The sequence below is a fragment of the Python bivittatus genome, unplaced genomic scaffold, assembly GCF_059951505.1.
Source record: "Python bivittatus isolate LINGU-HERP-01145 unplaced genomic scaffold, Pbiv_v1 ctg000700_np1212, whole genome shotgun sequence".
NCBI lineage: Eukaryota > Metazoa > Chordata > Lepidosauria > Squamata > Pythonidae > Python > Python bivittatus.
In genome coordinates this window covers 47350081-47377559 of record NW_028277098.1, presented here as the reverse complement: position 1 = coordinate 47377559, position 27479 = coordinate 47350081, and the positions used below count along the sequence as shown (strand labels likewise).

The 27479-nt window shown below is 36.4% G+C and overlaps 1 protein-coding gene across 1 annotated transcript in view; it reads right to left on the bottom strand.

Annotated features, from left to right (window-relative positions):
- TRABD2B (TraB domain containing 2B) overlaps positions 1 to 27479 on the bottom strand; it is a 245864-nt gene that overhangs the window by 19802 nt on the left and 198583 nt on the right. Inside the window, exon 5 of the mRNA XM_088153306.1 lies at positions 3226 to 3316. Coding sequence (XP_088009432.1) covers positions 3226 to 3316 — 91 coding nt within the window. The remainder of the gene's footprint in view (positions 1 to 3225; positions 3317 to 27479) is intronic.

Genomic DNA, 27479 nt, shown 5'->3' with positions numbered 1-27479 from the left:
AACCAAATGTGGAATGCAATTTTAAAGAAGTTCCATTGACTTGAATTTTGAAATCAGATATGTATCTTTTTATTTCCACAAGTCTAGCTTGTTTTAACCGTTAAAAATCTGCTGTAATCCATCAAGTCTGTTCAGCCTATTTTTTAATTTTCTGCTGTTTAAATGTTATGCTGCTTCATATTTCATTGTTTTGCTATTACTATTATATTTTTAAAATGTATTTTATTTCAGTGTTATAAGTGGTCAAACAACTTTTTTATTTATTAATGGAGAGCTAATTAATGATGTAAGAAAATAAAATGTAGCAAATCATAAATGGTAATAAAAATGAGTATATTATTATTTTACAGCAAAGGGTGTTGTGAATAATAAGGTGTGCAGAGGTTTGAACTGAACTGTCACTTGAATTGAATTATTATCACTTCTACAATCAACCACATTTACTTAGATTTCAACATAATCTGTACTCAAAAAAACTTGACACTGCGGAAAATTATCATGAGATAAATGAACATAAGTAGACTTCATGCTTATACTTTTTTTCCCTATCAAATACTTCCCCTACAGTCAGAGAAGAAAAGAATATGAAAATCAAAACTGAATATGGAAATTGAAGGATTTCCTGTTTTTGGCATCTTTCTTACAATTTCTACAAGGTTCAAGATGGAATATAAAATAATCTATAATTCTTGTGCACATGAATAAGAACTTTGTGGCAAATCACTTACTGCATTACTGTAATTTCTTAAGGGAAAAAAACCTGAAGCATTTTATAAGATACTCTGAAGACATCTTGAGTATATGTAATGTCTGTAGAAGGTAATCTAAACTTCATTGAAATCAATGGATTAATTATCATAAGAACTAAAGTTGAAGGTGTTATTTTAATTTTATTTTAAACTTATTTTAAATCATTTCTCTTTTTTTAAAATCTAAAATCAAGAGTCTAATTGGATTGAGGCAGTGTATAAATTTCCTAAATAAATAAATAAAATTCATATATATAATCTACCTAAAAGAGACAAGTTTCTTAACTTTCATGACTGCAAATTAACTGGATATAAGTGTAATAAAATCACATCAGAAACCACTTCGTGAGCAGATTGTGATTCCTTACAAATCTGATATGCATACTTCCAAAGTATTCAATGCTTATATTTCCCCAAATTCAGATTATGAGTTACCATGGATACAGGGACTTCCCTTGGCTTCGTAAACTGTTCAGGAAGGAGGTTCCATACATTACTCAATGCATGTATTCTTGACTGACAGCCCCTTCCCCCATGTTCAGAGTTAATTAGCATACTACTGAATGACTGGGAAGCAGGATTTGGCTAAACCTAATAAATAAATACCTAAATAAATAAATAGTATTAAAATATAATTAGACTGGCTCATTCTTGTTATACCCTAAAGAAACCACAGCACTAAAAGGATGTATTGGGGAAAGTGTAGTTGAAATAAAATCTAGAAGCTTTCAATCTCTTTCTCACACGTATGAAAGAACAGGGAAACGCTTCAGCTTGTGGGCATGATTTCCTATTATTTATGAAGCTGGTAACTTGTCTTTTGCTACCCAAAAAGAAGAGCAGCAGAACAAACAGCATAATGAGAAGAGTAAAAATAAAATAAAATAAAATAAAATAAAATAAAATAAAATAAAATGAAATTCTTCCTTGTACACATTTCGTTAAGCAAATCAATTCCTGCAGCTGCTGCCCATTTAATTTGATAAGACCAGATCATAAAAGAGGAATTTAAAAAGCATTTATGGCCAGGGATGACCTTCTTTTGTGCAAAATTCTCAGAATTCAGCTGTCGATCAATACTGTGAGTCTTTCATGGCTTCCTATTTTGAAAAGTTTCCCCCTTTTTATTGAATTCTACAATTCAATTAACAATATGTTTTTTATGAACTGAATTTTGAGGCAGCCTCCCTCCCTCCCTCCCTCCCTCCCTTTTATTGACCTTGAACTGTATAGGACAGTCAAAAAAATTATTTGGGGAAAAGACAAGGGATCTATTTTTCCAACAAAAACAAAAGCTGTAACTGGCAGTCAGGAAAAAAATATGGATATAAAGGCAAAATAAAACTTGTGATTGGAATAATAAGGGAGATAGTAATGCTTTATTAATATTTATTAGTTTTCTATTGATTAATGTTTATTAGATAAAATTTATTTGCTCATTTCAACTAAGAGGTCTTTTTGATTTGTAGAGCATTTTACAGAGCTAGAAAAGAACTAGTTTTCTGCATCAAATTATGCTTGATCATAGTTTGTATATAATCACAATCAAGCTATGATTGTAAATTAGAAGTTAATTAGATGCTCATTGATGCACTAAGATATATTTCACAATTAATATAATTGTATGGCATACAGCTCTTCAAAGTCCGATTTCTGGTATAAACAGGATGGAGAAACACAAACACAGAGAAAATCTATGATTTAATATTTCAGAATTTCTTGATGGATGATGTATATTATTGTATGCACCCTTTTATTTCAGTGCAAATTCCCTGTGCTCCACTGAGTTTTAGCCTGGCTACTCTATATGTTGGCATTGTCCTTGTATTTTAAGTCAGCATTACTCCTGTAGATTTATTTCCACATTAGGGAAAAAACAAAACTTTATAGCACTGATCCATTTGGAAAGATATAATTGTCATGTCACTATTCTATATTTTGTCAATCATTTTCCAAGTACAATTTATAATGTTTAAACTGGGCTTTGCTATCTGAGCACTCTTATTTATGCACCTGCCTAAATATTAAGTCCTGAGGACAAGGACTTTTTAAAAATGCCCTCTCCTTTTAAAAGGCCTGCTTGTCAAGCATGCGAAAGATAGTTTTCTTCAGTGAGAGCCCCAAACAATGAAACTCACTCTTTGGAATTTTCATTTGGTCTGCAAATCTTTTCAACCAGGCATTTTGAACCTTTTAAAGGCGTTATTGAATCTGGGCTGTATATTTTATGTTCATTAGTATCTATTAGTGTATTGAGATTGCATATAAGAGGGAGAGACGTAAGCTGCATTGATCATCTCGTTTAGAGAGAAAGGCAAGAACGAAAGCATCAACAAATAATTTCTTCATATAACTAAGCTATATATTTGTGGCCAATGACTCATTAAAAACAATCCTGCAATTTTTCTGTTCGTGCTAGTTCTGTACAACTAGAGTTGCTTATTGACATGAAAAGGAGAAGTCAAATCAAGCTTACCTTTCCACTGGTTGTCCTGCAGGTATGTGTTCCACTTCAAATCCTGCTTGCCTCAGCACATCAATAACAGTGTTGTTGCCCAGGAAATGACCTAATCGATGAATAATAACAACAGGAAGCCATTTGAAAAGATGATGAAGCATATACTCAATTATGCTATAATTTGAAATCTGCCCCTCTTTTCTAAAATAAAGATTTCATTTATTGTTGGATTATAGACAAAGATATCCCAAAGGATTTGGGTGAATAATGAAGTAAATATATATTAATCAAACAACAAAGCTGCATTCTGATTCTCCTATCTACTTTACTGTTCTCTATCTCATTGCCCTGGGCTTGGAATCATTAGACCGTGCTCAGTATTTCTACAGTTCATATATTGAAAAGTTCTTGATGTAGAGCATTCCTATTGCGACTTGCAAATATTTCTGTCTGTCAAAAATTAGGAAGGACAAGTTTCCAGATTACCTCACGTAGAGACATTTTGAAACGTATGGGCAATGTATTTTGGCATATACGTACAATGCTGAATCTTCACTTGTCTCAATGTAGCTAGGTACATGTAATGAAAATAAATGAAAATGAATGAAAATGAATTAGCTGCTCATATAGATACAGAGGTAGATTACCATGATGTTCATAGCTGTTTCTTCCTTTACATTTGCCTTATCTGGCCGGATTACCTTTTGGAATTTATTTCAATTTATTTTAATCAATGAGTTCATCACATTTTTTGATCAGACACTAGAACCCAACTATCTTACTCAAAAAGGTCTAAATATAGGATGGAAATCTAAATTCATTTCTCCCTTTGAGAAGCACAGATCCATCCGGTATAAGCAGCCAGGCCCTTTAACTTTCTCTAAAGTCTATCACCTTTTACTGACACAAGAAATCAAATATAGTGGATAGAAGGGTGTCTGTGTCTGTGTGTGTGTGTGTGTAATATTTATGTATATAAAGTTGTGTTGGATGATATATATTTGTATCAATTTTCTATCTATTAAGGAACCGTTTTGTTCCAAAGTCAGATTGAGCAAGCTCCAAGGTTTTCCCTAGAGAAAGAAACCCCTGTTTATCGGTACAGTGGACAATGGAAGCATTTTGCTCAATATGCTTGATCTAATATGTGATGATCATGGGTTGGGTGATATACAGTGCAATTACAAGCAAACCTCAAGAATGCTAATCTAGCTGTAAACACAGGCACTTAGCTTATGGAACTGCAAGGGAGAGCACATCACAATACAAGTGGATCACAATATTGTAAAGAAAACTACTTGAAACAACCTGCTTTTGTATGTGGATCATCTTTACTACCTCAGACTGAGAATGAAAATCACTGAATATTTAAGACTAGATTTTAGATTCCAAGCTTTTACATAATTTTGTGTGTTTTCATAAAGTACAAAGAACTCATAATATTTATTATCAGTTGTATGGGTGAGTTGAGTAGAGAAATTTTAATAGCATTTGCAGGAATCATTAGGCAGTTGCTGTTTAAAGGACACCTTTTAGACTACTTAAATATACCCTATAAACTGAAACTTAAAACCAAACAGAACACTCTCCAATTAAAGTTACATTTTCAGGTTCCAATTTGATCCAACGTTCCGCTTACTGACCGCTCACAGTCACTAGAGGACTGTTTGACTCTGGTTTGCTAACTTAGCTTATAAGTAAAGTGAAGATGATGATTATGATTGTGTATCATCGAGTCATTTTTGACTCTTAGTGACCACATAGATTTTCTCCATGATGATCTATCCCTAATCTGTTTTTTCAGGTCCCCAATGGTGCACTCATTGTCATTGGAACTGAGTTCATCTTCCTTGCTGCTGGTCATCCTCTTCTTCCTTTTCCTTCCACCTTTCCCAGCATTACAGCCTTTTCCAGAGAGCTAGGTCTTCGCATGTGTCCAAAGTAGGGTGAGCATTGCAAAAATGTGTTACATGACTTCAGAACTTTGAGTGCTAGGACACGAGTCATTAACCTGATTGTTTTATAAGCATCCAAGACTAAGTTTTTTTTTTTTTTTTTAAACAGAGCATGGACAAACAATGGGCTGGGGACCCTGCAACTTTAGAGTTATTGTCATTGTTGTCATTATTATTTAACCCTGTAACTTCAGATTTAAAAGTATTTTCTGAAAATATTAGCCTACGTTGGATTCAGCTCCAACATGACACTGTCAGTATGGCTTGCATAGAAATATTATTTAAGTGCTATAGTATCAAGATCAACTGAAATAGTTATCAGCACATTCACATTCTGTATATAAAATTACCTAAACCAACTTTTTAGGCTCCCCACACAATCTTCCTTATTTCTAAGGAGTTCTTTAAGAAAGCAACTTCTATACCTGGACTTAATGTCTATGGAAGCTAATTCATAAGGCTGAGTTTAAAGTCCACATCCAAGAAAGTGCATTTATTTTCTTATGAAGGCACTTATCAATTCATAAGAAACAGATCCATAAAAATATTAGGGATTATTTGCTCCTTGCCTTTTCTAGCAGTATGAAATCTGCATGAAAATCTGTATGAATCAGGAACCTAATAAGCAGTCTGTTATTTGCCTTTTGCCTTTAAAATTGCTGCTGAATGGAGAAAATTACTTCTTCCAACCCAGATTTTTAACTTCTGAAATAGATCATATTTCTGTTTTATATCTCTGTGTTACATCAATGGCCAAAAGTGGAAAAAGGGGAAAAGAGAAGATGGTTTAACATAACAACTCAATTTCAAAAGATGACTCTAAAATTGCATCTGCAATAAAAGAATGGAGCCCTATATATGATGAAAGCCAAACTACATGAGAGTCCAATTTTCTATCAGATCCAGATCCAAGCTCTCCAGGAGAGTGGTATAAAGATCTATTGATAATCTCAGCAATCACAAACAGAAACTGATGTAGTTTTTATTAAGGAGGCATTTTGAAAATTAACTTCAGCAGTATATTTATATGTTGGAAAGTGTCAATATATATTCTTGTTCTTGTCAGAGGTAGCTTCAAGCTAGTATTTTATCTGCTTTAACTGATCATATTCTCTCTTTGATATATTTCAGAAATTTTGGGGTACAATTGTCAGCCACAGGTATAGCCCCAAAGTAACTACAGATTGCTAATATACAAATCTAAATTACCTGTAACACGTGTAATTTAGTGGGGTGACTTGATAGGTTTATGTGCTGAATATAGTGTACTCAGACATCCATTTTAAAATGCGGTAACCCCATTTTACTGAATGTGTAGGTGTTCTTGCTTGCTTTGCTAAGTGAAGCTCTGCACATTTACTCCAAGTCCTGCCCTACAGTAGCAGCTAAGTACAACAACTAAAAAGAGCTGTGCTACACTAGATCATCCCACATTTTGTTTACCAATTACCAACATTATACCTAAGGGACACCCAAGAAGAAGACATGACTTTAACAGCACCTGCTTATCTAACACTGTGCATCCGACATTCACTCACTCACTCACTCACTCACTCACTCACTCGTTGTGTAAGTCTCAAGTATGATTTCCAGCATCATATCATTTGTCAATTTCTAATCCAACCTGAATTACTTTCATAATGTGGAATCAGTTACTACTTCCCAAACTGGGCACAAGGATGCAGTAGACATTAGTAAGAAAGAAACCACTACAATCAAGTCAAAAGAGATTAACATTCCACAACAGATCAGGTCCAGTACAACAATACAAATGTTCTTTAGTTTGGTACAATAGTTGAAAAGAATAGAACGACTCTGGAAAATAATTTAATAAACCAGAGTTTTTCATTCACAAGGGTGCCATTCAGGTGATATATTCATTTTACCACATGGCAGTCCCTCCCCTCTGAACAACTCTACAGTGCTGTTGATTGTGCACAGTGAGCACTCCAGATGAATGTATTTATCTGAGATCATATAAACGTGTCTGTGGTAGAGGCAAGAAGGATGCTTTTAAAAAACATTTCATATTTTATCTGACGCTGGAGATTCTCTCCAAATGTCTTTGCTTGCTTGCTACACATTCACAGCCACAGGGAATTAAAGAGTAAAGTTATTCAAAAGAGGAACAGATAATTCATTTACAAAAGGCCTCCATCAACAATGTCTTTGAAGCTCTATAAAAGGGACAGAGAGAGAGAGAGAGAGAGAGAGAGAGAGAGAGAGAGAGAGAGAGAGAAAGAACCTCTCAACCTTGCCAAGCTATTATCTGCACACAACTGAGGGCCAAACTGTTCCCATGCACACTCCTAGCGAAGCCATTTTCTGCAAAATTACTCAGTAAAGGACCCAAATAAACAGGGCCAATTGTTCTCCTCAAAACAAATCAGATGTTTTCAGCCTTTTAGTTTCTTTACTTTGCGGAGCAAATATTCTTGGTCCCTGTTGTCCTCAATCACCAGTTTCCAAAATTAGCCCAGCTACTTATTTACTGTGGACCAGCTTAAGCAACTGGAACAAAACAGAAACAGCAAGTTCCGTAGAAAATATTTATTGGCACCCTTGGTTCCTTCTTCAAGTTCTGCATTTTTAGAAAGGTCATATATAATTGGCTGAGATATTCACCTAACTGAAAGTTATCATACAGCATATTACTGTACATGCTCTAGGCTGCTTGTCAAGACATTTTGACATGTTCACCTTCATTAAGGCACTTGAATAGCTCAAGCCCAGCATTAAAGAAAAAAGAAAAAAAAAAGATATGAGTTACTTCTAGAAGAAGCCAATTCCTCTGCTCATTCACTTTGAGTTCAGGCCATATTGTCTTTTATTTGCAATTCTCCAGTGCTTAGAAAAAGAAACCTTAAAAATTGAAAAGTTAACATTTTTGCAGTATTTTTGATTGATGAACCACCCATCTGAAAGGACTCATGGTATTTCTTTTTCTTATGATATAATTTAGCTGTGGTGCAGTATAATTAAATGACTGTTGACTGGAACTGAATCTTGAGAAGATTATATTTGCATTGACCATGTGGTCTGGAACTAATGGGAACTGAAGTCCAAGACATCTGAAAGATGCCAAATTGCCAGTGTTTATTGTAAGCTGTTGTGCTCATTCATTTGTGCTCTCACTCTGTGGAAAATGTTCCACAAATAGTTACCATTATAAACAGTAAAGTAAGTAAGGATTCATACTTGTATTACTCATTACGAAGGCCTTTCAATGCTGACAGCAAATCTGGTAAGATACATTGGCTATCCTCAATGTTATCACTATTCTGCCAATTTTTGCAAACACAACATTTCCATCAGATAGAGCAAAGACAGATTTTATCCACTGTACTGCTTTGTATAGTATATGATCTTTTGGGTGTGTGGGGTTCCTTAGGTCCATGTCATTTCTGCGGGAAAACTCACAGTAACATGAGTAACTCAACGCCCCATGCATCCACACTGATTTTTCCATTTCAGATGGGTATCAGTATGTAAGACTGGCTTGCTTAATGACAGAATAGTCACACTATTGTTTTTATTATTAACAACATTTTATCATTATTATATTGGCTTTTTATTCTGACTTTCCAGCAAAGAGAAAAATGTCACACAGACCAGCTAATAATAAAGAAAGCTAATACAACAAAAAATCATGTAATAATTGCAAACACAAAGAATGTAATATATCAAAATCTATTACACAGTTGAAAGGCATTTGCAAAACGACACCTTGATATCTTTTCCCAAAGTAGAGAGGTAATGTGGTCAGCTTTAAAGGGTTTGTTCCCAGATTTAGGGTATGACACAAGTGAGTGCTTACAAGTGTAACTTGCCTGGAGATCTTAATTTTCAAGCATATTGCAAGAGATCTCTCAGAAAGCCATGCCTTAAGTTACTTAGGGCTTTTAATATAAATATTAGCATTTTGAATTGAGCTAGGAAAGCAATTCAGTTGAAGAAGTTTTTTCAATATAGGTGATGTGCTTACTGTCCACAATGCAACTTCCATGCTTTGTATCAGTTAAAGCCTCCAAGTGCTCTTCAACTCTATCTCCATATTGAGCACAGTCTAACAGTCTAGTTGTGCTATATCTAGTTGTATCATATCAAAGCAATACAGTTGTGCCATATAAAAGCATGGGTAATTACTTCCAGTCTGACTAGCTCAGGAAGAGTTGTAACCCATTCCAGAATGGGCAGAAGACCATCCCCAAGTCCAGTTTTCTACTGACCAGCAGCATCCCTATATTGTCTGGATTTAATTCCAGCTTGTTCACTCCCACATAGACAATATTTAGCATCCATTTGCTGGATGTTAGCTGATAAGAAGAAACAGAACTGGAATGTATCATCAGTATCTTGACAGCATTTCATCCCTACAACTCTCCCAGCAATACAATTAATATCCTAAACTGTATAGGGGAGAGTATAGAACCCGAGATGGTACATTATAGGTCAGCGATAGCAGTGCTGAATAGTAAGGATCCAACATCACCTTCTGAACATGACTTGATAAGAACTGGAACCACTACAACATTGCCCCAAGGCCCAACTCTGACTGCTCAACCAGAAGGATACCACGGTCAATGGAATCAACAAGAAAATAAAAGAGGGGCAAATGAAAAAGTTTGTGTGTGTTGGAAGGAGGGAAAAATTGGTGAAGACCAAAGAGGAGTGAACAGAAGAGATTAATTTTTGAGGAAGCAGATCTTTTTTTCCTTTTCTTCTTTAAAAAAAAAACCACTGAGCATGCTTGATTGCATTGGTATAGGGGTACAATTTCTTCCTGCATTTTGTTTTAAGCAACGATCTTGCAACCGTCAGCCAACCACGTAACATGGCACGGTCATGCAATAACTCTTTAATTGGAACCACAAGAATGGCAAATGTCCCTACACCACTGCAACCACATGGGGACATTTTTAAAGTAAAAGAAAGAAACATAATTCCCCTCTTCTCCGTGATTTTAAAAAGAATGTGCAGAGTCTTTTATTTATGTTTTTGCCCTCTTTCTAAATATTAAGAGAGTGAAAACCAAACTGTCAGCCCTTTGAAGTAGGCAAGGACAAGAAGTAACCAGGATTCCAGGAATGCTCTTTATTGCTTCAGGACAGTGCTTCTCAACCTTGGCAACTTTAAGATGTGTGGACTTCAATTCCCAGCTTTCCCCAACCATCATGGTTCCACATATCTTCAAGTTGTCAAGGTTGAGAAACACTGCTTTAGGATATCAGAATCTTGAAAGCCTGTTAGAGTTTCCCTCTGCCCCATTTTATACTGAACAAAATAAAGGCAGGGTTATTTTGAGTTTCTTTTTCAGGCTTTCCACTTTCTCAAGAGTAAGTTGTTATTTCTCCCTCCCTTAACATTTCATTGCTCTCTTTACCCTTCTCAAGGCTAGATCTACATTCTTTCACACAAATACACCTACTGAGGGAGTATATTCTATAGCCTGGGTGCCACGATGTCCCTGATATTTGAGTTTCCCATGTACCCAGCAGCTGAAACTGTGGGGGTATTTTCAGAAGGACCCCTTTTGCTAACCTAAATAACCAGGCAGATTTAGGATGGAAGGAATAGTCCCATAGATAATCAGGCCATTTAGCAGTTTAATGGCTAACACCAGCACTTTAAACAGTCCCCAGAAACCAACTGGTAGCCAGTGCAGATTTTTCAGAACAAACATGATATGAACTCTGTACCTTGCACTGGTCAGCAGTCAAAACAGCTGCAATACACCAACTGCAATATCTAAGCACTTTTTAAGAGTAACTCCATGAAAAATCCATTGCAATGATCAAGATGGTTTGTAATCAAGATGTGGATAACTATCACTAGGACTGACTATCTCAGAAGAACTACTGTTGTTACCCTATCTATATTTGTACAAACCCACTCCTTGCCACAGTTGCCCCCTGCAAATGCAACAACAGATCAAGGATTATTCTCAAACAGTGAAGCTGCTCCTTCTGGGGGAGTATAATTTCATTCAGAACAGGCTTCATCTCAATCCCTGAGTCCAGCTTTCTGCTTACCAATGTTTTAGTTAGAATAAGATGTAACAAGTTTGTAAATTGGAATATTTTGGTACACATTCTAAACCATTCTAGTGATGGAGAGGTAATTTTTTTGTACTATGGCCTTACTTTCCACAGTGCAAAATCGTTGGAAGGAAAGTCATAAAGCATGGACTGAAAACTGAAGTGCAAGGTTTGGAGCTTGAACACCCTACAAACTAAGTCTCTTTTCTTTCTCTAGATCACTGTTTCTTAACCTCAGCAACTTTAAGGTATGTGGACTTCAATTCCTAGAATTCCCCAGCCAGCATGTCCACTTATCTTAAAATTGCCAATACTGAGAAACACAGCACTGAATTACAGTGCTTCTTCCTAACACTTACGCTAGACTGAAATTCTGCAATCACTGAGGGAAGTCCTGAGATCTTGATACTCAGAAGGCTATTCCAATGCATTATATCTTCTTACAGAAGACAGAAGACTTACTCAAAAGCCTAACTATGTCAATGGCAGCAATGTTAGGAATCTTTAAACATTTAATCCTATGACCCCAACAGACAGGGCTGCTTTTGCTGGAACATCAGTAAGCAGAAGGGTAATCTTTTGCTCCATAGTCATTATTCCAAGGAAAATCAGTTCCTTCCTGAAGTTAGCAATTGGTAAATACACACACACACTGTGACTGGTGTGGGTCTTCTGGGCTGTGTGGCCGTGTTCTGGAAGTTTTGTTTCCTAACGTTTTGCCAGCACCTGTGACCGGCATCTTCAGAGTGCAGGAGCACAGACAGGAGCAGTTCTCTCTGTGCCCAGGGTGATGTGACCCTTTTGTGGGTATTTATAGAGATCTGAGGGAGGGGGGAAGGGGGGGATTGAACATGGCCACACAGCCCGGAAGACCCACACCAGTCATCGTATGCCGGCCGTGAAAGCCTTCGACAATACACACACACACACTGTTGGCACTAATCTCCTGACACAGCTTCAGATGGCACTATTAACGTGACTCCCTTATAACTTTGCAGTCATTCTTCCCAATTGGTTCTTTTTGTTTCATTTAGAACAACACTCCTCAGCTGGCTGTACTCAAGAGAACTGATGCTTTGCCCTGCCCTTCCTTGGATAGAATGGGGCATACTTGGCATTGTGGAAGGAATGAAGAATGAGGCAACTCTTTTCGGCAAATGTAATGGAAGCAAACATTAGTTTATTGCTTTCCCATTGACTCAGATGGAGATGAAGTGGCATTCCATCCACTTACAGCTTTCAAGGAATGTAGATTTAGTTGATTATAATTTACTTTTTAATTTTTTAGAAATGTATGTGTGCCTGTGTGCACGCGTGTGCATCTTTGAGTCATTCTCGACTCCTGAAGACTTGCCTGGACAAGTCCCTGCAGTTTTCTTGGCAAGATTTCAGAAGTGGTTTACCATTGCCACCTTCCTAGGGCTGAGAGAGAGTGATTGGCCCAAAGTTACCCAGCTGCTTTCATGCCTTCAGGCAGGGCTAGAACTCATGGTGTCCTGGTTTCTAGTCTGGTGCTTTTAACCACTGCACCAAACCGCCTCTCTTCTGTGATTTGCTTAAATAAAATGTGATGATGACTATCTTAAACCCTATATTATGTGATGATGGCTGTGTGTGATCATGACATTGGGAAAGGGCAGGGATGTTTGGAAAGCCCCATGCATTGGCTGTACTTGGACTTTTGCTGGAGGGACGTATGAAGCAGCATTTCAAGCATGTTTAGCTATCGCGGTTCTAGCTTATTGGGAAGCCTTGGAAAGTTTATTTGAACACATCAAAGCTTCCTCCCTGTAGATGTTTTGGTAGAGGGTGAAATCATACATGCCACACTGGTGGAAGATAGGGTTACTTGGAGCTTTTTTAGTAACATCTGAAGAACATTATAATATATAGTTAAGCCACAGACTACATGGGACTATACTCTGAAGTGGTTAAATTATTGCCTGTGACACCTACAAACTGCTGTGTGCATCTCAATTTCAAGTGTTGTTTTTCAAGCTCTTGGAGAAAACTAATGTATATCTGAATAGTACTGAAATGAATTCTGCTATCAAATGTCTTTGAATGCAACTATCACCGTAGGATAAGGGCAGATAATATTTTGTGGTTGTAGAGATAAACTATTACATTTCTATTATTGTTATTGTCATTTCTCTTCTGCAGAATACTCAAATGCTGATGGTTAGGATCAGTTCAAGCTTTATCAAAAAGCATCATCATCCTTTCTACAACAATAGAGGGATTTCAAGGAATAATCAAGGGTGTAGGCAGAATTTCCTCTCAAGAAAATTCATGTGTGATTATAGGTTTAGCTGTCTCTTGAAATGTTTAAACTATGCCACCGCTATGCTTAACCTGCATACCTGTAAATAAAATAAAATAAAATAAAATAAAACACCGTAAGCCTTTAGTGATCTCTTTTCAAACTCAGATAAGAACTAGAGCCATGGAACTTTTCATCACTCAGAGAAAAGAGGAAGGAATATGACAATACTGTATATACTTTATTTCTAAAAAACCTTTTAGTATTTTAAAAAGAAAGGTAAATAATAATAATAAAAACCGAAATAAAGCAACAAGTGTATATGTACGTATACACTGTAGGCTGATAAGCTATTTCTATTCATATAAAATTTTAGGGCAACATAAGAACAGAGCAGAGTAATAAATCCTATTTTCTACTTCACTGTTTGATCAAACAATGAAAATGGCAACAGTTGACTACTGATAATATTTTGATTCAGAAATGTCACAAATTGCTACATATTATATTAAGTATTTAGGGCTTTATAGTCCTAAAAAAAATCTAAATATGTGGAATTAAATATATTAAAAAATTTAGAGAATGTTGCCTTAGATATCAATAGATTAAAATTCCATTATGTTGGTGGGGTAAAAGTAATGTTATTACAACGAATATCAGTCCATGATTCATTTATCTATTAAGAGGTATTCCAAGGTTAATCCCAAGTAAAAAAAATTGCTTGGATACATAAGTTATTGAGGAAATTTATAGAGGAAAATAGACCACCTAGGATTTCATTAGTTACACTGAAATCATCTTTTGAGGATGGTGGTTTTAATTTACCAGATTTTCAGAAATATAATTAGGCTTATATTTATTGGCTACATCCATGTGGAATTAACATTTAATAGAATATCAACCTTTCTGGGCTTTATTGGAAATTATTTATTTATTTCCATTAAGCTTGGAAACAACAGGGCCCTGTTGGTTCAATGACTGGATTTTGATGTGCAGGCTCTTGAACATTTAACTTTATGGAAAAAATCTATTTTCAGAACTGCAAAATGTTCTATTGGGCAGAATCCAGAATATATACTTTAAATTAATTACTTTGCAATGATTATTTAAAATATTTTTCTCAACTTCATACAGTGCCAATATAATCAATTCAATTATGTTTTAATGGCTCAATACGCACTGGATGCTTTGACTGTGTCTAAGAAACCTGAGGTGCTGTCAGTGTTTGAAACTAAGCCTACATTGGTTCTATATCAAAAATTAAATATTTTTAAAGTTAACATAAAGGGCACTTATGACTCATGGATTAAAGAATCAGAACACCCAGTAACGGAACATTAATGGCTGCAAGTCTTAAAAAAATTTAAATTTGCTTCAGTGGATTTAAGATTAAAACTAATACATCAAAATATTTTATTTTGAGTCTACTGGACACCCCAAAGAACTTATTTGAAAGGATGGACATAAGATTTTCTTTGTTGGTGATATAAACAATTTGAGGGCTCATATGATTTGGTCTTGTGAATTATATCCATATTTTTGGAATAATATTATAATATTCTTAAGTTGACTTATCAAGACATTTTTTAATGTTAAAAAATCTTAATGTTATTTTAAATTATGTTCCAAAACTCTGGAATCTGACTATATTGGGTCTGGACTGTTGCTAAGAGAATTATTTTGAGAAATTGGAAAAGTAGTAATATTCCTGATATTAAGGATTGAATTCAAGAGATGTGTAACTTACTTTTTTTTGAAAAGGCAATTTTATCTATTAATTTTAAAAAAATGACTCAATATGTTCTTCTTTGGCATATATTTTACAACATATTGTAATGTTAGAGAACCATCTTTTTTTAAAATATAGAATTAGAAACTTCTTTGACATTTGATGATATATATATCTACATATATCTATATATATATATTTGCTTCTTGTGGCTTTTCTTCCTGGGTTTTGCTTAAGTTGGTTGCCTTTTTAATTTCTTTTCATATAATTCTCTTCTTGTTTTTTCTTTCTTGGTACTTTTTTCTGTAAGATGCATTAAGATAAATAAACCGAAAGAAAAAATTAAAAATATTTTGCCAAAACCAAGCTAAAGAGAGACTCATTTTCAAATCTCACAGTGCTGCCATAATTTCCACTGAAGCAGATAATCATGTAGATGTGAATGGATTACTAAAGCAAATACAACACCAACATTAATCTCAACCTTGCAGAGAAGAGAAGAAAAATAACCATGCTGGGGAAAGCTTTACATGCCCTTTGAATGAACTTGATTAGCTTGGTCAATTAGGAGTTTACTCAGATCACATTGATCATATTTTCATGTCACAGTAATCTAGAACTTCTGAGACTTCAGCTTTACAGTGAGGTAGCCACTATATTCACCTCTGCTGCTCAGTTGTTGCTGTTTATATGCATACTTTAGAAAGATAAACTAGTTACTTCCATAGTTTATTGTATCCTCCAAACCAGGACCTCTGGCTTGTTGCTCCTTAATAAGCCGGGGATCTGGAGTTAAGAAGTATGAGTTCCAATTCCGCTTGTTACCAAATGAATTAGCCAGAGATTCTGGTTCCAATGATACATGACATAAGGAATCTTTCACTGGGTGTTTAGCCCTCTCACTGAGGGGAACCAGTGGGAGTGATGGAAGAGCACACATCAGCACTGTGACTCATTCATGGTAAATTCTCAGAAATGTTGGTTTATGGTAATATGTGTGCCTCCCAAATAATGCCAGCTATAAAGTTGAAATCAGAATGCCTGTTATCCAGTGGAATTACGCCTTTACTCACCCTTATTCAAATAGTATTAACTACTCAGCTTTTATTTTCTGCTATACTACTAATATTTTATGCCATTCATCATTGTTCAACAAATTGCCTTGTACCAAAATTATCAGGGACTTGCATGTTTAATCCACGATATTAACGGGCCATGAGAATGGGGATATACTCAGCAGGAGAAGATAAGCTTTGCATGCAGAAGTGTTTCGCTTTAGCCCTTGGCACTGTCAGCTGAAAGAATCTCAAGTCAAAAGTGCTTAGAAAATAATTGCAAATTGGAATAGACTACAGATCTAGGCCTTCTTTACACAGTTTAAGAAAAGTTTATACTTTTCTGTGTTACTATACCTACTGAAGAAGTAGCTAACCAGACTGGGAATTTAATCTTAACGTGGCCTGTTGTATTATGCTATGTTTTAAATAAAATGTTGTTAATAAATGCAGTACATTAATCCCTGTGAATGTTTAAGTTTGGAAATACAGTCATTTATAGCTGCATATCTGAAAATATACTCCTGCTATTTAAAATATTCCCTTACATAATAAATCATGTCCTTCAGTACTGAGAAAGCTACTTAGGGCTTTTTGGTTCCATTAGGAAAATATTATTTCAGTAAGCAGGTACTAAAATGTCCTAATAAAACTGTCTATTTACCTCCACTTCATTTTAGCTGTGATTCCCCGTAACCTAACTTATTAACAGACACAGAGTCTTTTCCAGGGGCATCCACGGGGGTGGGGATGATTACAAAAACAAGATGGTGAGCCTAGAGTTGTGTTCACCCCCTGCCTCTAATTGCAACTCTACATCCACTAACTTGCAGATTTGACCCATTCTATCCAACATCCTTGATTTGTTCTATGACTCACATTTTATAAAGAATTGTCAGACAAATTCACAGGGGAGGTAACTGACAATCTGTTAGTTGACCCATTCTGTCTAGAAATATTCCAATTTCAAGCAAGCATGAATCTGATACTTTGAACTAGTAAGTTGGTTTCATTTGCTCAAATTTATTCGTCCAGTTGTCAAGCAATGGCATTGTGACAAGCTGCAAAATTTGAAGACAAATACAACACATTTCCAAAATTCTTACAGCTATACAGTCTCAAATACAGTAAATTAGCATTTAAATTCATGTCCACCAACTTTGTTTAGACAGCTATGAATTATATACCTACACAGTTCAGTATGTGTGAATTCAAATTTGATGTGCCATTATTCATGCAGCTAAATAAAGAATAAAAACACATTTCTAGACAAAAAATACTCATATATGTGGGTCAAATGGACAATCAAACAAATTGCTCTCAGCCTGGGTGACAGCAGTAAGATTATACCTGATCATTCTTACTTTTTAAAATTGACATTATTTATTCTCGCACTTAGAAGTGGGAAGAAGTAGCAAAAAAAAAAAAAAAACAATGATAGAAAAATACAACATTGTATCTGATACTGGAGCCTTTCATGGCAGAAAATATTAAAAGCAGACTATTTTTCAGTGAACTTGGTAGTGTGTCTTCTAAAATAGTTTTCATTTAGATTCCATTTTATTGCTATATTCTAAGATTTTAATCCAATATGAGATTCTCAGTGTTTTAGGTTACTCTTTTCAACAGGCTACAGCATTTTTGCCATTGTTAACTAATTGTTTATTCCAAATTAGTTACTTCGAAATCCTCAGTAATATGTTTATCAGACTGTATGTGTGTGTGCGCATGTGTGTGCGCATGTGTGTGTGTGTGCACGCTTTTGAGTTAGTGTTGACTGCTGGTGACTGCTTGGACAAATCCCTGCAGTTTTCTTGGCAAGATTTCAGAAGTGGTTTGCCATTGCTTGCTTCCTAGGGCTGAGAGAGAGTGACTGGCCCAAGGTCACTCAACTGGTTTTGTGCCTAAGGAGGGACTAGAATTCACGGTTTCCCAGTTTCTAGCCTTGTGCCTTAACCACTACATCAAACTGGCTCTCTTTATCAGACAGTAGCACCACATAATTTTTTGCTGACTCATTCTTTTAATTTGGCTGTATTTGATAGGAACATTCATTAAGGTTCCTTTTTGTATTCAATAGTTATTACTTGCTTTTTCAACATATCAGTTCATTTCTTTTCCTTGATTCTGCACAATTGCAACAGGGTAAAATACAAGACATTGTTTATTTCTGCTATGCAGTGTTGACAGATGGTGACCCACCCCTGGTAATTCAGTGGTGAATTCCAAGCAACCAACTGTTTATCATTGGTGTAAGCAGGAACTCAGCTCATAATTTCAGGAGTAGTTATTTCTAAGTAAAACTACAAATGTATAATCTCCAAGAAGAACTCCCAAGAATGGTAGCAGTTTTGGAAGCTCTCACTCCACGATCAGGGAGAAGCTCTGACTTTGGAGTAGGAAACTCAATTTTAGGACCACCCCTTCCTCCTACGGATGTCAGAAACTCCAACATTGGTAAGAGAGAAAGAGAGAGAGAGAGAAAGGTTCCCAGCCACTTACTATGCCCCAGCTTGTAGAATATTTAGAGCTGCTCTTGACTTATCTTCTTCCCTGAGAGGGAAGGAAGAGAGACATATATCACTCTGCCCTCACTTCTACCCTGCTGATCTTTCTTTGTCAGGGCACTGGATTTTTCAGGGTTTCTGATATTTTGCTCCAAAGAGAGGAATAGGATTGTTCTGACCATGTGCTTAATTTTTTAAAAAAGGTGTTTGCTATTGTCATTTACCACAAATAGTTACTGCTGGCTGCACCTGACCAGTAGCTTCCACAGCCGGGGGTGTCAAACCCAGGCAAGATGATGGGCGTGGCATTGCGATCCAAGCCCCATTCCTTTTGTCAATCTTGCAGACACATACAAGGACGGGGTTTCAATTGTGATGTTGTGACCACAATCTTGACTGCTTTGATCCCTTCTGAGGATGCCACTGTACCTGACTATCAGCCACAACATCCATGGTGTTCGAAATACACAGATGATCATGGCCACTGTGGCTGAGGTGAATGCTTTCTGCAGAGACAGTCATTCTATGCAATTTGACCATTGGCTCCCAAAAGCTTCTGAGAATTCTGTTATGAGATCTCAAGATACACAGCACATCTTAGAAAGGGAACAGAAGAATTTGGGTAGAATTAAATATCAATAAATAAATGCAATCAAATTCAGTATGGAAAACAAGGGAAGTACAAAACATTTAATTTAGCCTGCCCCCAGGTGCACCTATTCAAGGATCTGTTTCATAGACTTGAAAGAATAGGTTCAGATTGACAGAGGAAAAAATATTTTTTTGTTGCTAATAAAAATTAATTCTGTTTTGGCACAAGGAATTTTATACATATTATAACATTTCCTCATTGTCCCTCATCTAGTTCTAGGGTCAGAAAATAATAACTTATTAAAAATAATAATTAGAAAGAATGACTACCTCAGTATACTATGTTTCATGGACATATTTTGTTTCTCTTGTCTAGAGATATTATTAAAAAATAATTTACATTTTAATATAAAGTGACATGAGAATGAAGTAAATGAACATTTACGGAAAGGAATTCTAAAAGAGGAATCTGAAAAACGTTAAAATGTCCAAAATTGACCCCAAAGAGCCCTCATAGAAGGCTCCAAACATAGCAACATGGGCTTTGTATTTGAATACCCTCTGCAAAAATCAGATGAAATTCAGTTGTTCTCCTCAGAGTAGGATTGTACAAACACTAATATTATTAAGAAGAGGATGTTTCTGGTCAGTCGAAAGAGGGCAGGTTAGGAAACCTGAGTTGGATAGAGTTGGACAGAGTTGTATTTCCCTTTGAGAAACAGATAAGGCCATTTCTGGATCTCCAAATTGGATCTACTTGTCTTAGTTTTTGCTGACCTCTAAGGTAGGCACAAGTTAGCTTTTCCCCCACAATTAATACGCAGACTGATGTGCATTTTCTTAAATGTATGTTAATTTATATTAACTTTTGTAGACAAGCAACAGACTCTTCACTGTTACCACCCATACTACGGAAACACTTTTTAAAAGGAAGGAAGGAAGGAAGGAAGGAAGGAAGGAAGGAAGGAAGGAAGGAAGGAAGGAAGGAAGGAAGGAAGGAAGATCACAGGATTTTGATGGGAAAAAAATATCTTTAACAGCTTTTTATTCCATTACTAATTGTGAGATGATGTTGGTACTGGAAGATAAAGCAAGAATATATAATAACATATAATGCAAGCAGCTGTGCTGTCAAGTTGCTCTTGTTTATTTATTTTATTTATTTAAAAGCTGCTCTTAGTTACACAAACTCTCCAGACAATGTCACAATAGACCCAAAACTTTATAATACAAGGAGACAAATTTGTTTCCCTGATGCACTATAGAAAAAATATTCGTTTTTATTTCATGGGGACTTTCAAAAAGCTGGCTGCCTTCTCTGGATGTGATTCATATCATCTGATGGAGAAAATATTCACCACCTGCCTTATGGATTATTTTGGCACTTTCATTAAAAAAAGAATCAGTTTGTTTGGTTCTTTGTACAAAGGCCACTTGCTACAGCTTGGGGGACCCCCCTTTTCTGTTTCCTGATAGAAATGTTTTGGCATCTATTTAGTATATTGCATCCAGCCTCCATACTGTTTTTTATAGCCAAGTTTTTAAAGAAAAAGACTTTACGTGGGAGCCAGTTTGTTTGTTCTTTAAAAAATATCCTGACAGTTGTAAGATTAATGTGAATGAAGAATCCACAAAAGTAAAAATTCTGTTTCTTTCTCCATCAGTGTATGAAAAATATCCAGGGCAGAACTGTCTCTATTGACTTCAGAAGGAAAAAAAAAATCCAGAGGATGTAAAGATGAATTCCTGGCTTATACAATTTTTTCCCCTTCACTTATAATCAATCAGTTGTACACACATCTCAGGACATATGGATGGAATAGTCAATGAGAGGTACAAAGGGATTGCTATTTTTAATCTGATTCCACACTTTATGCAATAAAAATACTTTCTGAAGGGGGAAAAATGATTGTTTTAAAATGAATTCTCAAATATTAAATACTTGGGGAGTGGAAATTCAAAGCATAATCAATAAAATATAAAATTAATTATGCACCTCAAATACACTGCATTCTAAAAATTTATTCCTATATGAATAAATGCTTCTAATCAGAAGTATTTGATGACCATGTGTGTTTTTGGGACTGCGAGCCATGGTTAGGGGTTGGCAACAATGTTTTACAGTGGTTGTGCTCAGAGTTGGTAGTTTCAGCTGGTGTTGGTGGAAGATGAGAGGTTAATACCTTGGATACTCCAGTGTGGCCATCTCCCCAGTCTTTTAAAAGTGTACATGAAACCACTGGGAGAGGTCATCAGTCAGTTCTAGGTGAAGTGGACTAGGAATCTATCTTTTTTTAAGTAAGACTTTTCAGAACTTCTCAGCTATCAATTCCTCACAAATCTTTCTGTTCAGTCTCTTCCATTACTGTGACATCCTGTTGCTTCCACACTCCTTATATATGTAACCTTCATACTCCTTTACTTACACTTCCCATTACCCTTTCTTATATTTCTGTCACAAATTTATCCATGTCTTTTCATCTAAGACCCTTACTTTTCGCTGCAACTCCACATTTTCTTTCAGGTTGCTCATACCTCTTAATTTACTCCTCAGAATAAGAGAAGACAATATGGGGGATATTGAAGGCTTTCACGGCCGGCATACGATGGCTGGTGTGGGTCTTCCGGGCTGTGTGGCCGTGTTCTGGAAGTTTTGTTTTCTAACGTTTCGCCAGCACCTGTGACTGGCATCTTCAGAGTGCAGGAGCACAGACAGGAGCAGTTATCTCTGTGCCCAGGGTGATGTGACCCTTTTGTGGGTATTTTATAGAGATCTGAGGGGGGAGAAGGGGGTTGGGGGGGTTGGGGGGGTTGGGTTACTGAGTGGCTGCTTGTTTGGTGTCAGAATCTATGTGTATCTTCCTGGGGATTAGGCAGGGTTTTTTCTTCTACTGAATTGTTAACGAGGGGCTGCTGGGGGTGATTAGCAAGTTCATTGTGTGAACTGTTCACATGTCCTGGTGGTTGAGCTGAGTTCGTTGACCTTTTGCAGGCTGTATTTTTCAGGATTGGTAGCCAGGTTTTGTTGATTTTTAGACTCTCCTCTTTTTTATTGAAACTGTGCTGGTGTTTGTGAATCTCAATGGCTTCCCGGTATAGCCTGGTATAGTGGCTGTTGGTGTTGTCCAGTATCTCTGTGTTTTCAAATAGGATTTTGTGTCCAGTGTGCTTGAGAGCATGTTCAGCTACTGCAGATTTTTCTGGTTGCTGTAGTCTGCAGTGTCTTTCGTGTTCTTTTATCCTGGTATGGATGCTGCATTTTGTGGTCCCGATGTATATTTGCCCGCAACTGCATGGTATGCGGTATACTCCTGTGGCGGTGAGGGGATCCCTTTTGTCTTTTGCTGATTTTAGCACTTCTTGTACTTTTCTGGTGGGTCTGAAGATTGTTTGGAAATTGTGTTTTTCCATCAGTTTTCCCATGCATGTTGTTTTCTTGGTTTGATGGCTCTTTTTATTTCATTCTTGGAGTAGCCATTCACTTGTAGGACCCAAATAACATGCGACTGAAGAAGAAAAACAGCCATCCACCAACAAAGTATTTCTGCCCTACATCAAAGGGGTCACAGACCCCATGGGAAAACTGATGGAACAGTTAACAATTCAGTAGAATTGTTAACAATTCTCGTTAACAATTCAGTAGAAGAAAAAACCTTGCCTAATCCCCAGGAAGATACACATAGATTCTGACACCAAAACAAGCAGCCACTCAGTAACCCAACCCCCCCAACCCCCCCCTTCTCCCCCCTCATATCTCTATAAAATACCGACAAAAGGGTCACATCACTCTGGGCACAGAGATAACTGCTCCTGTCTGTGCTCCTGCACTCTGAAGATGCCAGTCACAGGTGCTGGCGAAACGTTAGAAAACAAAACTTCCAGAACACGGCCACACAGCCTGGAAGACCCACACCAGCCATGGGGGATATCCTTTGTGCCATCAATCATGAAACTGAAGAGAGTGGACATGGATTCAATGGTGGCCTTTTATTCAGGAATTAACTACAGTCAAACCTGGTCAATGCCTGTATTATATACCCTCAGTTTAAATTCTAAACCTACATCCTTTTTCATCTATTGATGGATTAATTGGTAACCTTCTATGAGGTGGTCTCTTTTTGCTCATCAATTGCAAATGATTAAAATTATAAGGAGTCCTTAGATTGCATTCTTTATACTTTCAGCAGCTTGCTCATCTTACAAAGAACTGTATGTTATCTCCATGTTCTGGATGGCCGTTAGTGAGACAGATGCTTAGGCAAAAATATTATGCACATGACTTTCCTAGTGAGATCATAGCTGCCACTCTTTGTAGTGACAAGCCATGCCTTGTCTTAAATGTGAATAAATGTATTAAGTATATATTAATTTGATAACATTAAGTATAACAATATTAAAAAGACAGCTCAGTTTTCTTTCACTAACAGCAATGGCAAGGTCACAGCATGTTAAGCTGTTTTTCTGGAGGATGTGGAAGCATATATGCTTAGAGTCATATATGATTGGAGTAGCATGTAATATGGGGGAAGGAAGGAGACAGAGAATATAAAATTTAGCTAATTAGAAAATGGTTATTTCCCTACATAATAACTGAAATACTGCCTGATGGCCATTTTCATAATTCATAACCAAATTAGAGTATCTCTTAGCTAACTTTTAAGAAGCAGCTAGTTTTTGTAGGGGGTTACGGTTACCAAGCTAGAAATCAGGAGACTGTGAGTTCTAATCTTCCCTTTAGGTCAGTCACGGTCTCTCAGCCCTGGGGAGAAGAAATTGGCAAGTTTCTTCCAAAAATGATGCCAACAAAGCTGCAAGGATTAGTCCAAGCAGTCATCTGAGCTTTGGAGACTGCTTGGACTAATCCCTGAGTCTTGAAGACTGACTTGGAAGCACACATATACACAAAAACTCTTTTAAGAGCTGACTAGCCTCAGTGTATAGCAATGCCTGGGCTAACCTCGTTGAAGCTAGGAGCTAAACAGAATCAGGCAAAGTTAATTCTTGGATGAGAGACCTCCAAGAAATACCAGATGGTAGGCTACACTTTCAAAAGCTTCCCAGATGAAGGCAATGGGAAACCACTTCTGTACTCTCACCAAGAAAACTCCATTGATGTGTCCATGAAGTTACAGGGGTGAGCTTGACTTGACGGAGATTTTATCTGTGCCTTAAGCTTATTAAAATATTCTTATGGTGTGCATAATACTAAAAAAGAAGGAACTATTTATAGTTTGCAAGATGAGCAAAGAAAAGGAAAGGCAAAAAGTTTTGGGTCATTGCTGAAATGATATGTCCTTAAAATCATCCACCCACTTAAACTTTTTTATTGCCCTCCTCTCAAACAAACAAACAAAACCTACATTTCCCAAAGAGTTTATGATGAATATCTGCCACAGGAGATTAGGTAAGATGATATTGCTTTGGCCCACATTATCAAAAGCCTCTCTTTCCTGAACTAGGGAACCAAACAGCAGATTAAATGCCTGTCCATGGATGGATACTGAACTTGCTCCTCCAAAATTCCAGAATCTGCTTCTAATTATTTTGGAATCAGGAGACACATCTGTTCATTACTATTTTCCCACCTTCTGCTTCTTCTGCTTAAAAGGTTCAGGGAACTTTATACAACACCTGTTCCTGAAGGATATGAAATATTGGTTTGAGAGAATGCAAGTCAAAATACCATCTCTATAAAGTAGGTTGCTTTAAAAAAAAAATCTGCTTGCTTCTGTATTCCCTTTTTCTTTCTTATGCAAACAGGCAACTATGAACATTTGTTTGACCAAAACACTTTGGAATAATTTCTCTCAAACAGTATAAATGACAATAATCAAGGGATATTTAAAGCAAATGGCTTTACAATAAGTGAAAGACAGTGTTATGAAGGCTTATAAGTATTTAATAACAAAAGCAAAGCATTTAAGAGGTTGGAGAGGCTACTCATAACATAAAGGTAGAAAATGGTAGAAAGAACATGTTTATTCTGATCCATGTATCTTCATGTAAACCAGGGAAGATGGTGGAGAGGATAAGGAAAGTAACCTTGATGGAGATATGCAAGCTCTGTTGCCAAAGCATCAAAGGGTAAAAGATATTTTATGTCCAGAACAGCCAGGTAACATTTGGAAGCTGCTCAGACAAACACTACCCTAATTCACTGAATTATAAGTAGTAGTAGTACTACTTATAATCAAACTTGTAAGATTCTATTACCAGAGCCAATCTCAATAAAAGTAGTTTTAGCCTTCCTGTGGAGTTGATTTTCTGGTCTGATCCATCTAGTGGGGCTGACAGATGGACTAAGGGAAGTACTTAATGCTTAGTTCTTTTTCACAGTGTCCCATGTCTTCCCATGATACTCTTATATTTTTATTCCTTTATTGTTCTACTTTATATCCCACTAGAACAAGGAAGGATAATTTGCAGTCCTTCAGAAGTTTTTGAACAACAGCTTCCACCGGCACGTTGAGGGATATTGGGAACTGAAATTCAGCAACTTCCAGAGGACTAAAGATTCTGCTGTCCTGTCTGTATGCATGAATGTTCCAAACATGTATCTTGGAAAAAAGTTAGATTGTAATGGGTATAACTTTGCAATAAGTTAATTGCATACATATTCAGATGTAAATCCCATTGAGCTCACTGGGGCTCTCTACCTCATACAAAGGTAGGCAACCTAAAGAAGTTTGGGTCTTAGACTTTTTTCACTATGCATAGCAAATAGCAAAGGATTCAATGAACTATAACTCCAAAGTCATCAAGTTGTCTTGTTCAGACCTAGTAAATTCATTTAAGCTGACTTGAGAAGTATGTAGCAGTGACCACAGAAAACTCTACGAGCTTTTTTTCTTCTTTTTCTGAGGTCAGCAAACCTAAGTATTTTCAGATATTAGTAAAATTTCCATTTGTGAAGAACTCCATGAACCAGTTATGGGATTATTATTATCAGTTTAAATTATATCAGACTTTTAATTCAGCTATTCAGTAAAAGTATGCTAAGACAAGACAGTCCGTTTCAAAATTGAGTCTGGAGCAATGTGAACAGCCTGATCTATTCCACAAAGCTCCTACAACAGTCCAATCTGACTTAGTCTTGGATTCCAAAATGTGTTTCAACTGAATCCCTGATTCAGAATCCAAGTCCAGAGTTGTAGGATCAGGACCAACAGAAGGTAGCCATACCTAATCCTCAGAGTTATGCCCCAAATCCTCTGATTGGTCTTGCTAGAATCTTTGTTCTCATTGAACTCTAGCTCCTTTTCCTCCCTTGAAGAGGACTGGTCTGAGGGGCCATGACACCTTTTTGCCTTGAACCCTGACTACCTGACAGCTCTCTCTGAAATACTTATTCTTTGTTGCCCAAACTTTTGTTGTCTAGTTTATACCTTCTCGAACCTCATCTAGGACTCCATCTGATTTGGCTTTCAACATTAACTTACCGACTATCTTTTTGTATCTTGCTCAAGCTGTGATTAAACCTTTTATGAATTGCATTTTGGACTATTCAATTACACGTTTGCTATCCCCAGCCCCAGATAGGACACAGTCTGTTGAGATTTGTAAAACAGTTTAATAGTTGGAAACAATTGTTTTAGTAGGACCCTACAAATTCTTGAAGACAGTTCACTTCTATTGTCCTGATTGTGCCTTGAAGCTCAGAAATTAGATGATTGATTGATAGATAGATAGATAGATAGATAGATAGATAGATAGATAGATAGATTCCAATTTTCCAAATCAGGTCACCTCAAAAACTAGTGTTTCACATACTTAAACTTAATTTTTGCTTCTGCTATTGGAAAACGTGAGAACATCCCTGTTGCCTTCAGTCAATAGGATTTAGTTCCCCCTATAATCTTGGGCCTCAGAGTTTTAGCTGCCTTATCTTTGACTTTGGTGCTTTTTAATTCAACTGGCAAACCGTTTTTGCTCACACCTGATATCTGTATCAGTAGCGGTTTCCTTCACAAGCAACTTCTTTCATTGCCTAAAAACCCATTAACTGTTTTGGCAATTTTACAACAGTGGAGCTAATAAGAAAATCACATTTCTTTTTCTTTTTTTTCTTTTTTTCTTTTGAGATAAATAGATTTCTATTGGCTGCTAGAAATAGTTTATCTGACTTAAATGCTGC